A 19,320-nucleotide genomic window follows, 5' to 3' on the forward strand; every position below is an offset into this window, starting at 1 on the left:
TAACCGTATTTATTGCATTTTTGACTTGGATGTGGTTTGCAGGGCGAAACTTCTAAATTTGCAAATGTCACAAAGCTTGTAAATCTGGTAAACAGTAGGGAGGATGGTAATAGGTATAACAGATAAATTGGCTGATTAGAAAGAGAAACAGCAAACAGAATTTAACAAAAGTATGAAGTGATAGGCTGGTAGAAAGAATAAGAAAATAAAGGAAGAAAGTAAATGGCAACATACAAGGGATGTGCAGGAACAGTACATGACTGTGTTTGTGTATATATCTTAAAATACGAGGCTATGTTGAGAGAATGGATGAGAGATTTCAGCTAAAAAGGTTCAACTGTAGAAATTAAGAATGATCATTTTGGAACAAAAAAAATTAGAACATAGAATATTACAACACAGTACAGGTCCTTTGGCCCACAATGATGTGCCAATATTTAATCTACTCTAAGATCAATCTAACCCTTCTCTTAATTTTTCTATTATTCATGTGCCTAAGAGTCTCTTAAACGTCCTTAATGTAACTTCCTCTACCATGAGTCCTCGCAGCATGTTCCATGTATCCACCACTTCTGTTTTTTAAACAAAAATACTTCTGACATCCTAATTAGGTTTGATAGAAATGTATAAGATCATGACTGGTTTAGGCAGGATAAGTGGAAGGATTTTGTTCTTATTAGCACATTTCATGGATCAGTGACATAGAATTAACACTATGAGCAAAATATTCAAGCTACACTTGAGGATTTTATTTTAAACTTGGAATCTAAATACTTGGGATCTAGGATTTTGTTTTCAAGGATGGTAGAAAAAGAATTAATTAATTCCTTCAAAAGTGAAAAAGAAACTGCAGTTGCCTGAGATCTAAAATGAAAACAGAAATTGATGGAAATCATCAGCAGCTTTCACTTGTCTGTGAGAAGAAAAATAAAATTTATGTTGCAGGTTGAATACCCTTTTTGATTTCACTGGACAACAAAGATCTTGCTTCCTGAATATTTTAGGGTGTATCTTATGGATTTTGGGCTGCTGATCATGAAAATCACTGTGAAATTTCCCTATAATATGCCTTTTTTTTGAAATTGCCTATATTTATTATTTCAATTCATAATTCAAGTCAATTAAAATGTTGCCCACAATGTAAGTTGAAGAGTTTCTATCTAATCCAGGCATGCTTAGCCAGGGTGGATACTATACAGCAAGGACAGGCTTTAGAAAGGCTATAAATTTCTATGAAGGATTTCGATATTTGAGACAGATGCTTCCCAGAATAATTGATGCTAAGATTAAGGAAGGCATTTTTGTTGGTCCTTAAATCAAACAGGTCATCAATGACAAGCAATTCGAAGAATTTCTCGGGACTGGAGAAAATTGCATGGGAAGCATTCAAGAATGTTGTAAAATTTTTCTTGGCAATTATAGAGCACCAAACTACGTGCAGCTGGTTGACAACATGCTTCAAGCATACAAAACTATGAAGTGAAACATGTCACTAAAGATATATTTTCTGCATTCCCATTTAGACTTCTTCCCTTCATACTTTGGTGCTGTCGGTGACAAACATGGTTAAAGATTTCATCAGGACATTGCAGGCACGGAGACAGTATCTCAGCAACTGTAATCAATCAATGCTGGCTGATTATTGAACATTTAAGCAAGAAGCCTCATCACTGAGTATAAACAAAAATCATCAACAAAACATTTTTAGGTAGTTGAACTGTTGCAAAGTGTCAGCACTGTTATGCAATTAACCGCATTATATTCAATAAGTTAATTTCTTTCTCCAAATTGCTATGTGATACAAATGGTCTGAAATTATGTGTTCGGTTTCTGAGGAAGCAACACTATTGAAAAAATGTGTCCAGTATTTTCACATACTTGTTGAATTAGCTGCCACTTCTCTTCAAAAAAAGGTCTTCAACCTGAAACATCAACTCTTGTTTATCTCCTCACAGACGCAGCCTAACCTGCTGAGTATTCCCAGCATTTTCTGTTTTCTTTTCAAAAACTAAGAGGACAACTGAAATTTGTAGAGAAAAGGACTCGACAGGATTTCTCTACTAGAAGCAGACTTAGATTTGAAGTGCTGAATGACTTTCTTCAGTTCCATAACAACTATATCTATGATCCTATGTGTTTGCATTTATATTCAATTAGTATTTGTTTCTTTTTGTTTTTGAAGAGATTCACAATAATATTTGGTGGCAAGTAAAAGATTTTGCTCCAATGACTATGATTGAAGGAGACAATTTTGTTCACTGAATGGAGGGAATGATAGGTTGATACTTCTGAAGTGAAATGTGAAATGGACAAAAATGTGGATCAGAGGTGAAAGAGAACCTCTAAACAGAGCAATGACATGACAGTAGTGACAGAGGAGAAGGTCTTAATGAACCAGCAAGACTAGTGAAGAGGTAGATGTCACCGATAAGGTTAATATGATGAGAGAAGGAGAACACAATGGAAGAGGACATGAGAGAAGAGGGATAGTGATGGAGAAATTGGAACCTCTTTGAAATGGGGACAATTCAGTCAGTAGGAGGACTTCAAAGAAATACATAGGAAAAAGGGAGAAGAAACTTTAATGAATCTGTGGAGGTGAAAGTGGAAATTTAGGTGAGTGGAAGAAATAGATCTCCGTGAAGAAGATCACATAAAAGGGAGAAATGTTAAAACGGATGAACAATTCATTGAAAGGGAAGAGAAAGAGAGTTAGACCTCAATAGAAAGAGTAAGACCTTAGTGTAGAGGAACTGTGAAAAATGAAAGGAAGAGGACAGCAAAGTCAGGAAGAGATTTGTAAAAAATTGTTTGAACACCTCACTGAAAGATGACGAGATCCTAAGTGAAGTGTCAATATGAGATATCTCAAAGGGCAAAGGACTCCCATGAAATAAGAATGGAGAACAGAGATCACAGCAAAAGAGAGAACAGCGTTATAGAAGTGTGAAAGAGGATCTCAGTGGGGAAGAGCAGCAAGTGAGGAAACTGGATCTTGATGGGGAGGAAGAGGTCGTGAAAAGGAGACATGAAGTATGAAGGTCAGTCTTAAAGACTGAAGAAAGGAGACTTCCATAAAGTGGGGACAGGGATCTCAGAGAAGCAAAGTGAGGACTCCTGATGTAAAGGGGGAGGAGATCTCAATTAAGTACAGTATGAAAGGATCCTCAATGGAGGGAGAGAAAGAGGTCAAGAAAACCATGCAGACAATCTCCATGATATGGGAAGAAAAATCTCAGTGAAGTGGACTAAAGTCCTCAAATAGAAGGAAGAAAACATTACCAAAGAGGGATCAAATGAATCAAAGACCAAAGTGTGATGATGCATGAAGATGGAGAACAGGACTTCAGCAAAGTGAGAAAGGCATTAGTGAAGTGGGGGGTGGGGGAAGGAGATCTCAGATGTGTAAAAGTAGACCTCAGTAATGGGGGAAAAGATGCTCATCAAGGGAAGTTGCAAAGTGGAAAGAAAGTAGAGGAAAACATTTTATAGGGGATAGAAAATTGTTTCATGGAGATATCACTGAGTGTAGAAAGGGAAGAGGAAGGAACAGGATCTCATTGCAGGGTGAAGGGCCTCAGTAAAAAGGGCAATAATACTTAAATGAAATAAATTAGTTCAGGATGGAGAACACCAAAGTTGGCAGAGAACATTAATGATACACGTAAATACAATCATTCAGTGAAGGACAATGTACCATTGAAATTGGGAAGGGAGTCTCAGTGGAGTGTGTGTGTGGGGGGGTGGGGAAGAAGAGGGGAGCTCCAATGAAGCTCAAGGAGTGGCAGAGCAGTGTAACTGCTATTACAGCGCCAGCAATGCAGCTTCAATTCCACTGCCATCTGTAAGGAATTGTATATTCGCCCTATGACCACGTGGGCTTCCTCTCAAATTCCTCAAACGTGTTGGCCAGCCTGGACCGTAGACTGTTTGGGAAGATCGCAATGAAAATCTTTCGAGGACAACAATGACTGGGTGTTTACGTAGTTAGCATGAATCATGGCTCTAAAGTGGCTTAGGCAATCGATTCCATGTTATAGAGCAGCACGCATATGTAGGTCGGCGTGCGTAACACGAGGGAGACAGGATTCGCCTATTCTCACCAGCCATATGAGGGTTAAATTCCTTTTTTAATCGCTGAGCCCGTACAATAGAGGGAGCTGTTCCTCCAGAACTGTAAATCAGACACAGCCTCTGGCTCGGTGTCTGAACGTGGTGTGCCAGGCGGGCGTTTCCCTGGTTCTTTACCGTGCTGTGTGTCTGGCTCCGGATCCCACTCCATGTTCATGGTCACCCCTCGGCGCAGCCTACTGCTTTCCCACCATCTTCCTTCTCCAGATACAACAGCGGGAACCCGCGGCAGCCGCAGCAGAAAATTAAAGTGAGTTGGAAATCTACGTGGCGGTGCAGACTTCAGCACCCCGACGTCTGCCGTAGCTTGGATCAGTCGATGGTGGGGCACGATCTGGGAGCTTAACATAGGCGAGGAGCGGAGAGTACGACGCCGAGCAATCCACTGGATCGAGCTGGCTCCTGTCCCCCGCTGCTGTACGAGTGGCCCAGACATCCCTCTCGCCCTTCCCACTCCACTCAAACGGCAGCAGACCGGGGCCGGGGGGCAAGAGAAGGGACACACGGGACGCGGGGGTGGGGTAAACCCGCGGCCACGGAGCATTTTCTTTTACTTTCGTGGAACGGCAGGGCGGTCAATGGAGAACTAAAGCGGCGAGGGAGGAGGGGGAGGGAAGAAAATAGACGAATAAAACAATCTCCGAGCAGACGGAGGGAGCAATTTAAATGGAAGGGAAAATCATCAGCAGTTGGATAAAAAGCAAATCATACGAGAAAAATTAAAAGTAATTTCGAACTTCACGCCGAAGAGAGAGAGAGAGAAAAAACTCACCCCGAGGGGAAAATCTCTTCAAAACACCACTTATTTGTTTAATAAGTGAACGTTTATTTTTTTCTCCCTTCCCTCAGAGCGGAAAAACAGCATCGTCGATCAGGAAAAGAAACCGGGACATCGCTGGAATTTAAAAATACGAGGATTCCACCACCTCAGACAAGTTTTTTTTTCAATTACCGATTCCACCCTTCCACACCGAATTAAACTTTGAGGAAGATTTTAACAACAAATGGAATTCCTCAGTGCGGTATCCTGCAGAAGAAAATAAGTTTCAAAGAGGATTTTCCCCACCCTCTTGATCTGGAAGCCGGCAGCTCCCCGCCCCGGATTTTTAAATAACCGAAGACTTAAAAAGGAAAACAATTATAGGTCCGACCTGACCGGGAGTTACGGAAGAGGGGAACGGTCCGGCTTGAGGGGCGCCTCACCGGCGGTTGGCCGCACGGATTGACGGCGGCGCCGGCGGGAGGCGCGAGCTGACGGTCGGCTGCATTCGGCCGGGTGGCGGGGCCCGCCGCTCTCCTGACGGGATTTCTCGGCTTTTTACTTTGTCCCGGCTGCCTGTCTGGCCGCAGCAAAGATGAGTGCCAGGTCACGGGCTGTCGGTGGTGTGCTGCCCGGCTGTCAGTAAGCAAGGGGTCGCACACTTGCCTACACGGCGCCCTTCTGATTGTATTTTTTGTACATTCATCCTCGTAGGACATGGCTGCTTCCTTCTGCCTTCTCTTCTTTGGAATGCTGGCCGCCTTTTCGAGCGCCGGGGGCGGTAAGTGACTGATTTTTTTTCTCTCTCTCCCCATCCAGGCTTAAGAGCCGGCGGGAAATGGTTGTGAATTGCAGACAGATGTTAAAGAGACTCACAGCCTCCTCTGTGTCACTCAAAAGAGAAAAGATAGTATGTGCGGAGGGTAGGGACAGAGATGGAGGTAGGGATCAAGGCCCAGGAGATGGGGGAGGGGCGGCAGGGAACGAGGTGATGGGGGCTGGTGAGGCCCCGGCAGAGGGGTGAGAGTATGAAATAGGGAAGGGAAGGAGGAAGAAGAACGAAAAATAGTGGGTGGGAGAACGTACGTGGGGAAGGAGAGGGTGGTCGTTGTTATCACTGAGTCATAAACCCTGGACTTGGCCTTCACGTTTTGAAAATATTCACTTGCGATTGGTTCTCGTGGAGAAAATCAGATGCATTATTTTCTTTAGACTATCGTCAGTTGGTTATGCATTTATTCTAGAGCACTGGGAGATAGGAATAAGGTCTGGTTTGGTTTTAGTTCCCATAAATACCTGAATATCCAACTCTCACTGCCTTCTTTGTGCAGTATTGTACAGCCCACATCCATCCTTAATGAACAGAGAGGAATAAAAGCATGTACATCAAGGCCGCATTGATATCTGTATTTCAGTCCAGCTGTATTCCTTTCTTATTATTTGTGAATAAGTGTTGCAGTTGATGTAAGGTGGGTTAAAAAATTGTAGAATGTATTGGGGTGCAGTTTTATGTTAACTCCTCACATTTATCACTATCGCATATTTGGGTGTAGTTGCAAAGCAAGTATCCTGGTGGGTGATACTTGATGAGTAGCACCCCTTTTCTTGCCATTTGCCTCGCCAGCCTGATTGTTTAAAAAAAACAGAAATCATAAGTGAAGGAACATTTGTGGTTAAGCAGATTTGTAAATTTGTGATTCTGACGACTATATAAACATGTTCTATAACACTTCTAGAATTATGTGTTTTATTATTTGAAATAAAAGTGACATGGCTGACAAAGTTGCTCAAAGTGTGGTTTCAAAACATTCACAGAGCACCCTTATTTATTTAGAGATACAACACAGAACAGACCCTTCTGGCCAATGAGCCATACCGCCTAGCAACCCACCTATTTAATACTAGCCTAATCATAGGATAACTGGCTGTTGGTGCAGTGACATCAGCGCCGGAGCGAAGGTTCCCGAGTTTGAAACCAGTCGGGCAGCTCCCGGGCACACTTTCCATCTGTCCTGGGTTGAGTGTCGAGTTTGCAACTCGGCCTCGTTTTGAAAAAATAAACTGCGCTGTGAGAAGGACGTGGGGGACCACTCACAGAATCTTTCCTCTGAGACAACCACTTGAAAAGTGGTCGCTGAGGCTCTGGCAGAGTATGGCACACACAAAAAAATCATAGGATAACTTAGTGACTAACCTACTAGCTGGTATATCTTTGGACTGTGAGAGCAAACCAGAGCACTCAGAGGAAACCCACATGGTCATGGGTAGAAAATACAAACTCCTTACAGACTGTGTCGGAATTTAATTCTGAACTCTGAGGCCCTGAGTTGTAATAGCATTGCGCTAACTGCTACAAATTTGTGATATTTAAAAAAAACTTACAGAAATATTAAGGACAGGTTGAATTTCATTTAGTGGAAATTGCTTTGGTTTGAGTGCACTGGGCATATTTTCAGCTGTGCGTTCATTATCAGTCACAGCGATGAATGACAGGAAAGGAATGAAAAATAGTGTGCAGAGCTGATACAAAGAATTACAGATTGAGGAAATCTGAAAGGTAACAGCTAAGAAGTATACCATACATTCATGTTGGATAGTTCAACATTTGTGAAGAAGCAGCTTTAGTTGCGATTTATGTTTTAGTTGCTTTTTAACTTTTATATTTAGGGATGTGGCATATTTGAACTTCGAAAAGGTGTGTTATTACAGAGTAGGTTGTTCTGTGAAAAAGGGTCTTGCAGTTTTGTGATTAGTATTGTACCTCGGATGGAAGAACGTTTGTTTTTAAATGGGAACAGCAGTTATAAGAACATAAGAAATAGGAGCAGGAGTTGGTCTTCTGGCCCATCGAGCCTGCTCCACCATTCAATAAGATTGTGGCTGATCTGGCCATGGACTCGTCTCCATCTACCTGACTGTTCCCCATAACCCTTAATTCCCCTTCTATACAAAAATCTCTCCAACCTTGTCTTAAATATATTTACTGAAGTAGGCTCCACTGCTTCATTGGACGGAGAATTCCACAGATACACCACTCTCTGGGAAAAGCAGTTCCTCCTTATCTCCGTCCTCAGTCTACTCCCCTGAATCTTGAAGCTATGTCCAGTAGTTCTAGTCTTACCTACCAGTGGAAAGAACTTTCTTGTCTCTATCTTGTCTATCCCTTCCATAATTTAATGTTTCTTTAAAATCTCCTCTCATTCTTCTGGTTCCAGGTACAGTCCCAGGCGATTCAATCTCTTATAGTCTAACCCCCTAATTTCTGGAATCAACCAGGTGAACCTCCTCTGCGCCGCTTCCAAAGCCAGTATATCATTCCTCAATTAAGGAGACTAGAACTACACACAGTTCTCCAGGTGCAGCCTCACCAGTACCCTGTACAGTTGCAGTGTAATCTCCCTGCTCTTAAATTCAATCCCTCTAGCAATGAAGGACAACATTCCACTTGCCTTCTTGATAGCCTGCTGCACCTGCAAACCAAGCCTTTGAGATTCATGCACAAGCACTCCCAAGTCTGTCTGCACAGCAGCATGCTGCGATTTTTTCCCATTTAAATAGTAATCTGATCTTCCATTTTTCCTTCCAAAGTGGATGACCTTGCATTTACCAACATTGTACTCCATCTGCCAGACCCTTGCCCACTCACTTAACCTATCCGTACCTTTCTGTAGATTCTCCGTATCTTCTGCACAATTTGTATTTCCACTCAGTTTAGTGTCATCAGCAAACTTAGATACACTACACTTGGTCTCCTCTTCCAGATTGTTAATGTACACCATGAACGGTTGCGGTCCCAGCACCGACCCCTACGGCACACCACTCACCGCTGATTGCCAACCAGAGAAACACCCATGTACCCCAACTTCCTGCTTTCTTTTGGATAACCAATCCTTTATACATGCTCCCAAATCCTCATAACTCCCAGCTCTATGCATCCTTATCTTATGGATATGCATCACCTTATTGAACGCCTTCTGGAAATCCAAGTAAATAACTTCCATCTGTTTCACTCAATCTACTGCGCTCATTATATTCTCAAAGAGCTCCAATAAATTTATCAAACAGGACCTGCCTTTGCTGAATCCATGCTGCGTCTGCCTGATGGATCCATTTCTTTCCAGAAGCCTCGTTATTTCTTCTTTAATGATAGCTTCAAGCATTTTCCAACTACAGAAGTTAAACTAACTGGCCTATAGTTACCTGCCTTTTGCCTACATCCTTTGTTGAACAGTGGTGTGATTTTCGCCGTCTCCCAGACCGCCGGGACCTGCCCAGAGTCCAGAGAATTTTGGTAAATTATCACCAAAGCCTCTACTATAACATCTGCCATTTCTTTCAGTACCCTGGGATGCATTCCATCAGGGCCAGGAGCCTTGTCTATCTTCAGGCCCACAAGTTTGCCCAGCACAACTACCTTTTTAGTGATAACTATTCTATTGAGGTCTTCACCTCCCATTGCATCCATAACATCTCTCTTTGGCATGTTAGACATGTTCTCCGTGAAGACCGACACAAAATACTCATTCAGAGCCTCGGCTATTTCTTCATTACCCAATATCAATTCCCCCTTCTCGTCGTTCAGGAGAAATACGTTCATTTTGGCCCCCTTTTCTGCTTTATATAATGAAAACTTTTACTATCTGTGTGTATATTTTCTGCAAGTTCATTTTCATAATCTATTTTCCCTTTATTGCTCACTTCGCGGTTCTTTGTTGCTTTTTAAAGTGTTCCCAATCTTCTAGTTTCCCACTACTAATGGCAACTTTGTATGCACAAGCTTTTAGTTTGTTATCTTCCTTTATTTCTTAGTTGTCCAAGATTGGCTCTCCCCACCCTTGTTATCCTTGCTTTTAACTGGAATATATTTTTGTTGAGCACGTGGAAAGATCTCTTTGAAAGTCTTCCACTGTTGCTCAACTGTCCCACCATATAGCCTGTGTTTCCCAATCTACTCTAGCCAAATCCTCCCTCATCCCATTGTAGTCTCCATTGTTTAGAGATAATACACTGGTTTTAGGTCGATCTGTTGCACCCTCCATTTGTATGAGAAACTCATTCATACTGTGATCATTCTTTCCAAGACGATCCCCACCTACAAGATCTCTAATTTTACTTGTCTCATCGCACAGGACCAGAGCTAAGATAGCACATTCTCTTTTAGATTCAGTAACATGCTGTTCAAGAAAGCTATCATGGATGCATTCTATGAAATTCTCCTCAAGACTACCTTAGCCAACTTGTTTCACTCAATCTATGTGCAAGTTAAAGTCCCCCACGATAACTGCTGTTCCATTTTTACATGCCTCGGATATTTCTCTGTTTATTGCCTGTGCCATTGTAATGTTATTATTTGGTGGCCGATAGACATCTCCCACCAGTGACTTTTTCACTTTACTATTCCTTTTCCCTTTCCTTATCTTTTGCTTTTACCTTATCTTTATTCACACTTTTCTCCTTTACTTTATCCATACTTCTCCAATTTGTTGAACCTACCGCCCTACTATTTCGTTTAAAGCCCTATCCAAAGCTTTAGTTATGAAACCCTAGAGAACACTAGGCCTGCACTTATTGGAGTTTAGAAGAAGGAGGGCATCTCATAGAAATTTATCAAATAGTGAAAGACCCAGATAGAGTGGACATAATGAGGATGCTTCCTGTAGTGGGGGAGTCAAAGACCAGAGAGCACAGCCTCAAAATAAAGGAAAGTCCCTTTAAAATATAGATGAGAAGGAGTATTTTTTTTAGCTAGACGGTGATGAATTTGTGGAATTCAGTGCCACAGACAGCTGTGGAGGCCAAGTCATTGGCTATTTTTAAACTGGAGGTTGATAGGTTCTTGATTAGTAAGAGTGTCAAAGGTTATGGGGAGAAGGCAGGAGAATAGGGTTGAGAGGGATAACAAATCAGACTAGATGGAATGGTAGAGCAGACTCGAAGGGTTGAATGGCATAATTCTGCTCCTTTGTCTTATGATTTTAGGACAAAAGTTATGATAAAAAGGAACTGGATGAAATTAGCCTTTATTTGTTTATAATTATGATAGAGAATGGGGCAATGGAGAAACTAGGAGCTGATGTGGGGCTGAGCTGAAAACAGCTTGAATATTACGTGTACACACAACAAAAAATGGAAATAGAAGTAAACGAGCTGGCATTCACACGATCATGTCCCATCTACCTTTGGCTATATCCCTATAGCCTCGCACCCATGTTCTTTCAAAATTTATCTAGTTCCACTTTAATCACTTCTAATGAGCTAACTGCCATAGTTTTCTGGGGCAAAGAATTCACCGCTTTACCTACTTTTTAAATGATGATTTCTTGAAATTTTGTCCTCCCTTTTTGAAATTCTACATAAGCTATAAACATTTCAACATCTACCATGTCATGCTCCTAAGGATCTTTAGTTACAGAAAGATTACCTCTTGTTCTTTTAGACTCCAAATAATAAATACCCAAACTGTTTAATAATTGTAGGATAATCATCTCGTTGCAGAAATTAGCTTGTTGAATCATTTTTTGTTCTGCTTCCAATGCTACTATCTTCTTTCTTGGTAAGAAGGCCAAACTGTGCATAGTACTCCAAGTGTGGTCTTGGCATTTCCCTTTATAACAGTTCCCTCTTTCTAAACTGCAACCCCTCTGCAATAAAGACCAAGATGGCATTTGCTCACTTTACTTGCTGCACTTCTCTGCTGACACTTTGCAATTCATACACAAGAATATCTCTGGATTTATTTGTAGTCCTTTTCCATTTGGGTAACAATCTGACATTAGACTTTTTTTTTTAAGGCTGGCAAGGATACTATGAAAACTGGTAGCGACCTATCAGTTGCTGTACAGTCTGTACTGATGACTTTAAAAAAAAATTGAGTGTAAACTTTGCAAGCATGCCGTGATGTGGAGCTATGTGGGCATGTGAATTGAGGAGGCTGCAATGGATATGCACTCTGGCCACTTTATTGGGTACAGGAGTGGAAGCAAGTGTAGTCATCTTCTGCTGTAGCCCATCCACTTAAAGGTTTGACATGTGTTCAGAGATGCTCTTCTGCACACCATTGTTGTAACGACTGGTTATTTGAGTTATTGTCGCCTTTCTGTTAGCTTGAACCAGTCTGGCTATTCTTCTGTGACCTCTCTCATTAACAAGGCATTTTTGCCTACAGAACTGTTCACTGGATGTCTCTTTGGTTTTTGAACCATTCTCTGTAAACTCTAGAGACTGCTGTGTGTGAAAGTCCCAAGAGATCGGCAGTTTCAAAGATACTCAAGTTACTGCGTCTGGTACCAACTATCGTTATACAGTCAAAGTCACTTAGATCACATTTCTTCCCCATTCTGATGTTTGGTCTGAAGAACAACTGAGCCTCTTGACCATGCTTTTATGCATTGAGTTGCTGCCAATAACATGGCAAAAGTTGTTTTAATATCGTGTTGGCGCGTGGCCAAGTGGTTAAGGCGTTTGTCTGGTGACTTGAAGGTCGCTAGTTCAAGCCTTGGCTGAGGCTGCGTGTGTGTCCTTGAGCAAAGCACTTAACAACACATTGCCCTGCGACGACACTGGTACCAAGCTGCATGGGTCCTAATGCCCCTCCCTTGGACAACATTGGTGGTGTGGAGAGGGGAGACTTGCAGCATAGGCAACTGCTGGTCTTCCATACAACCTTGCCCAGGCCTGCGCCCTGGAAACCTTGCAAGGCGCAAATCCACGGTCTCATGAGACTAACGGATGCCTATGATGCTGCCACTGATTGGTTGAGTAGACATTTGCATCAACAAGCAGGTGTATAGATATACCTAATAAAGTGGCCACTGAGTGTAGGTACTTTAAGTAAAACATACAAAATGCTGGAGGAACTCAGCAGGTGAGGCAACATCTATGGAAAGGAATAAAGAGTCCTGCAGTATTTTATAAGTGTCACTCTGGATTTCTAGCATCTGCAGAATCTCTTGTGTTTAGTTTAAGTGAATGGATAAGAAATGGAAAATGGTGCTGTGTGGCAAATTGGAAAGCTATTTATAGGAAGAATTGCAAAGAACATACTGCAAGTAGTGAGAAGCTAGTAAACTTTGTTTTACAATTATACTGGAGCACTGAGGGAAAACCTGATGTTTCTATAAGATTGATAGATACTTTATTGATTCCAAAGGAAATTACAGTGTCACAGGAGCATTGCAAGTACACAGATATACAAATATTAGAAGAGAAGAAAGAATAAAAAAAATTACCTCAAACAGTCTAACAGGAGGGGATCATCATTTTCTCAGCTATAGGTTGACTCATTATAAAGCCTAATGGCCGAGGGTAAAAATGACCTCGTATAGCAGTCTTTGGAGCAGCACAGTTGTCTTAGTCTATTACTAAAAGCGCTCCTGTTCAGCCAAGGTCACATGCAAAATGGTTAAAAACATTGTCCAGAATTGCCAGGGTTTTCCGTAGGGTCCTTTGTTCTACTACAGCCTCCATTTGTCCAGTTTGACTCCTATAACAGCCAGCTTTTCTCATCAGTTAATTGAGCTTGTTGGCATCACCACGTTGATGCCATTGCCCCAGCACACCACCGCATAGAAGATTATACAGGCGACAACAGACATATATAGATAGTGTAAAGATGGTACGTGTATCTTTTTCCCCGAAGGTTGAAATATCTAATACTAGAGGGCATACATTTAAGGTGAATTCAAAGGGGATGTGCTGGGCAAGTTTTTTTTTAACACAGAGTGGTGTGTACCTTGACTGCTGCCAGTGGTGGTATTGGAGGTAGAATAGATAGACATTTAAGAGGCTCTTAGATAGACAAATGACTTTGCAGAGAACAGAGGAGTAAGGACTTGGGTAGGCAGATGGAACTAGTCCAGTAGGGTTTTAATAACTGGTTTAATTAGTTCAGTAAAAGGTTGTGGATTGAATGTCCTGTTCCTTTCCTGTACTGTTCTACTGTTATGGAATACTTGCAGATACTGGAGAAGATGCGACAAAGTCAGCATGGTTTCTTGCCTGATGAATGTGTTGGAATTCTTTGAGGAGATTACATGTAGGATAGATAAAGGGGATGCAGTGGATGCTATATATTTGGACTTTCACAAGGCCTTTGACAAGGTGCCACACATGAGGCTGCTTACCAAGTTAAGAGCCCATGATATAGGAAAGTTACTGGCATAGTTAGAGCATTGGCTGATTGGTAGGAGGCCACGAGTGGGAATAAAAGTATCCTTTACTGGTTGTCTGCCAGTGAGTAGTGGCGTTCCACATCTACTAAATACTGACTTGACTTGAAGGGGGTGAATATTTATGCAATCAATTATTTTGTTTTATATTTGTAATTAATTTAGATCACTTTGTAGAAATCTGTTTTCACTTTGAGTTTTTCTGTTGATCAGTGTCAAAAAAGCCAAATTAAATCCACTGTGATTCAATGTTGTAAAAGAATAAAACATGAAAACTTCCAAGGGGGGGTGAATACTTTTTATAGGCACGGTATGTCTTGGATATAGTACATTATTTCCAAAAATTCTTGTTATCAGGAGCAATTATTCCTGCTAAGGCTTCATATGTGATGAACAAAAGTCATTTTATTTTATTTGCTGCCTAGCAAAAGGGAAAACTCATCAATGGATTAAAAATTAGAAAAGTCAGGGTGGAGTGCAGAATAGTCAAGTACAAAAGAGACAAAGATTACCAGATTTTAAAAACACAATGAGTGTAAGGGCACTTTATTTGAATGCCTGTAGTATTTGAAACAAGATCAGTGAACTTGTGGCACAAATCAGTATAAAGGAGTACAATTTAGTGGCTATTACAGAAATGTGATTGCAGGGTGGAGAGGATTGGGAATTAAATACCCAAGGATATCAGGTAATATGCAAGATAGGAAGAAAGTTGAGGGAGGTGGGGTAGTGCTAGTTATTAAAGATGAGATTAGGGCGATATAAGATCTGAGGAGCAGAATGTTGATTGCGTCTGGGTAGAGATTAGGAATAGTAAAGGGAAAAGTCACTGATGGGAGATATCTATCGGCCACCAAATAATAACATTACAATGGCACAGGCAATAAACCGAGAAGTGTCTGAGGCATGTGAGAGTGGAACAGCAGTTATAATGGGAGACTTTAACTTGCACATAGATTGGGTGAATCAAGTTGGTTGCGGCAGTCTTGAGGAGGACTTCACAGAATGCATCCGTGATAGTGTTCTCGAACAGCATGTTACTGAACCTACAAAGGAATGTGCTGTCTTGGATCTGGTCCTGTGCAATGAGACAGGTAAAATTAGTGATCTTGTAGTTAGGGATCCTCTTGGAAAGAGTGATCACAGTATGATTGAGTTTCTCATACAAATGGAGGATGCAATAATTCAAACTAAAATCAGTGTGTTATGCCTGAACAAGGGAGTCTACAATGGGACGAGGGACGAGTTGGATAGGTTAGACTGGGAACACAGGCTATATGGTGGGACGGTTGAGAAACAGTGGAAGACTTTCAAAGAGATTTCAAAGTATATTCCAGTTAAAAGCAAGAACAGGAAGGGTGGGGAGAGCCAGCCTTGGATAACTAATGAAATAAAGGAAGGCGTCAGACTAAAAGCTTTTGTGTACAAAGTTGCCAAGAGTAGTGGGAAACTGGAAGATTGGGAACCTTTAAAAAGCAACTAAGAACTGCGAAGTGAGCAATAAAGGGAGGATAGAATATGAAAATAAACTTGCAGAAAATATACACAGATAGTGAAAGTTTTTATAATTATATGAAGCGGAAAAGGGTAGCTAAAATGAACATAGGTCCCTTGAACGACGAGAAGGGGGAATTGATATTGGGTAATGAGGAAATGGTCGAGGCTTTGTTTCAATTTTGTTTCTATTTTGTTTCAATTTTCACGGTGGAGGACACATCTAATATGCCAAAGAAAGATGTTATGGATGCGATGGGATGTTATCGATACAATAGCTATCACTAAAGAGGTAGTGCTGAGCAAACTTGTGGGCCTAAAGATAGATAAGTCCCCTGGTCCTGATGGAATGCATCCCAGGGTACTGAAAGAAATGACAGAGGTGGTAGTTGAGGCTTTGTTGATAATTTACCAAAATTCTTTGGACTCTGGGCAGGTCCTGGCAGATGTCACGCCACTGTTCAAAAAAAGGATATTAATATCGGCCAGTTAGTTTAACATCTGTAGCTGGGAAAATACTTGAAGCTATCATTAAAGAAGAGATAGTGAGGCATCTGGAAAGAAATGGATCCATCAGACAGACACAGTATGGGTTCTGTTTGACAAAATTACTGTCGTTCCTTGAGGATGTAATGAGCGCAGTAGATAGAGGTGAACAGATAGATGTTATTTACTTGGATTTCTAAAAGGCGTTTGATAAGGTGTCACATAAAAGACTGATCCATAAGATAAGGAGGCTTAGAGTTGGGTGTGATGTATTAGCATGGACAGGATTTGTTAACCAATCAAAAGCCGAGAGTTGGGAAACATGGGTGTTTCTTTGGTTGGCAATCAATGGTGGGCGGTGTGCCATGGGTCTGTGCTGGGCCTACAACTGTTCAGAATATACATTAATGATCTGGAACAGGGGACTAAGTGTAGTGTATCTAAGTTTGCTGATGACATTAAATTGAGTGGAAATGCAAATTGTGCAGAAGATACAGAGAGTCTGCAGAAAGGTATAGATAGGTTAAGTGAGTGGGCAAGGGTCTGGCAGATGGAGTACAATGTTGGTAAATGCAAGGTTATCCACTTTGGAAGGAAAAATGGAAGATCAGATTATTATTTAAATGGGAAAAGATTGCAGCATGCTGCTGTGCAGAGGGACTTGGGAGTGCTTGTGCGTGAATCACAAAGGCTTGGTTTGCAGGTGCAGTGGGTTACCAAGAAGGCAAAGGGAATGTTGTCCTTCATTGCTAGAGGGATTGAATTTAAGAGCAGGGAGATTATGCTGCAACTGTACAGGGTACCGGTGAGGCCACACCTGGAGAACTGTGTGTAGTTCAGGTTTGCCAAAAAAGTTCTATTCAAAAGCTTCAAAGGAACATCTAAATAAGCCTGATGCATTTTGGAAACAAGTCCTGTGGACTGATGAAGTTAAAATAGAACTTTTTGGCCGCAATGAGCAAAGGTATGTTTGGAGAAAAAAGGGTGCAGAATTACATGAAAAGAACCCCTCTCCAACTATTAAGCACAGGGGTGGATCGATCATGCTTTGGGCTTGTGTTGCAGCCATTGGCACGGGGTACTTTTACTGGGAGAGGGAAGAATGAATTCAATTAAATACCAGCAAATTCTGGAAGCAAACATTGCACTGTCTGTAAAAAAAAAAGCCGAAGGTGAAAAGAGAATGGCTTCTACAACAGGATAATGAACCTAACACCACTTCAAAATCCACAATGGACTACCTCAAGAGGTGCAAGCTGAAGGTTTTGCCATGGCCCTCACAGTCCCCTGACCTAAACATCATCGAAAATCTGTGGATAGACCTCAAAAGAGCAGTGCCTGCAAGACAGCCCAAGAATCTCACAGAACTAGAAGCCTTTTGCAAGGAGGAATGGGCGAAAATCCCCCAAACAAGAATTGAAAGACTCTTAGCTAGCTCCAAAAAGCGTTTACAAGCTGTGATACTTGCCAAAGGGGGTGTTACTAAGTACTGCCAGGCAGAGTGCCCAAACTTTTGCTTTGGGCCCTTTTCCCTTTTTTTTGTTATTTTGAAACTATAAAAGATGGAAATAAAAAAGTTTTCTTGCTTAAAATATTAAAGAAATGTCATCTTTAACTTTATGCCTTTTGGAAATCAGTTTATCTTTTACTTGCTTAGTTCATCTTTTATTCACAGTAACAGAAATTTTGACCATGCAGGGTGCCCAAACTTGTGCATGCCACTGCAGATAGAGATGAGTCCATGGCCAGATGAGCCATGATTTTATTGAATGGCAGAGCAGGCTCGACAGGCCAGATAGCCGACTCATGCTCCTATTTCTTATGTTATGGTTGTTCATACTTTAGATGAAAAAAATTTCAGAAAAAGAGAAAATATATTGGAATAGACTTTATACTTGTGGAGGTTTTGAGAAGCTGTGTTGAAGTCTTAAAATTATTTCAAATTAAGCTGGAAAATTTAATGGGTTACAATATGCTACTTCTATCTATTTAAGAACCTGTGCAAGTTATGAAGCTTGTTGCTTCTCAATCCTGATGCTGACTCGTTGCTCCTTTGCTTAGTATGGAAAATTCTGTTTCTGATGTAGTACAGTTTAAGTATATTTATTGGAGGCCTAGCAGAGAATTTTGTAGCTTCATTAGCCATGGATGAGTTAGCAGAGAACTGGGTAGTGGCTAATATTGTGTCTTTATTTATGAAGGGCTGCAAGAACAGGCTTATTAGCTTTGTATCAACGGCGGGGAAGTTACTGGAAGGGATTCTGAGGGACAGGATTTATTTGCATTTGGAAAGGCAAGAACTGATTAGGAATAGTCGGCATAGCTTTGTTCATGGGAAGTCATGTCTCATAAATTCCCATCCCCTTTTCCATCTCTCATCTCCCCAATCAACTTCCCAACTCTTTACCTCATCCCTCCCCCTCTTGGTTTCACTTATCACCCAGTGATTCTCTCTCCCCTCCCCCCCCCAACCTTTTATATCTACTCCTCAACACTCCTCAGTACTGCTGAGGGTTTTGGCCCGAAACGTTGACTGTACTTTTTTCCATAGATGCTGCCTGGCCTGCTGAGTTCCTCCAGCATTTTGTGTGTTGCTCTCATAAATTCAATTGATTTTTTTTTTGTGTGGAGGTGACCTCAACGTATTGTACACTGTCTACATGGACTTTAGCAAGGCCTTTGACAAGGGCTGCATGATGGGCTTGTCCAGATGATTATCATAGTGGTCCTCCCCACGTTATGAACTAACAACCTCAATACAGCAGGTACATATAAACAAGCGTTTGAGAGACCGGTGGGATGGATTTGCGACCTGCTGTGGGGTTACGGGCATTTTCCACTGTGTGCGAACTCCATCTTGCAGAGAAATCCGAATAGTTGAGTTAACCACCCTGGTTTAACTATAGTGTGCTGTTGGTTGGCCTATATTTTTATTTAAGTACATGGCTGGGCATCTGGATTTCTGCATTGCAACTGCTTGGGTTATGAACAATTCTTGGGAACGGAACCCTGTTATTACCTGCTGAGGACCTATACATGGGATCCAGGGTGAGATAACAAATCAAATCCAAAATTGTTTTAATGGTAGTGGAGGGTTACTTTTCAGAATGGAGACCTGTAACCAGTAGAGTGCTGAAGCCTGATTTATACTTCGTCGCCGCAAACCTTGTGCGGAGCTGACGTGGATCCCTACGCCAGAGCCTGACGCGCACCTCTCCCAAAATCTAACTGTGCGTCACAGCAACGTAGACCGCAACAACTGTGATTGGTCCGCTAGGTAGC

The 19,320-nt window shown here is 41.6% G+C and overlaps 1 protein-coding gene across 1 annotated transcript in view; it reads left to right on the forward strand.

The window, feature by feature from the left end:
* The first annotated feature begins 5,533 nt into the window (after positions 1-5,533).
* The window catches only part of bmpr2b (bone morphogenetic protein receptor, type II b (serine/threonine kinase)), a 298,656-nt gene continuing 284,869 nt past the window's right edge, over positions 5,534-19,320 (forward strand). The window contains exon 1 of the mRNA XM_063051556.1: positions 5,534-5,672. Coding sequence (XP_062907626.1) covers positions 5,609-5,672 — 64 coding nt within the window. The 5' untranslated portion in view covers positions 5,534-5,608. The remainder of the gene's footprint in view (positions 5,673-19,320) is intronic.

The sequence above is a fragment of the Mobula hypostoma genome, chromosome 6 (assembly GCF_963921235.1).
Source record: "Mobula hypostoma chromosome 6, sMobHyp1.1, whole genome shotgun sequence".
In the NCBI taxonomy this organism is placed as follows: Eukaryota; Metazoa; Chordata; class Chondrichthyes; order Myliobatiformes; family Myliobatidae; genus Mobula; species Mobula hypostoma.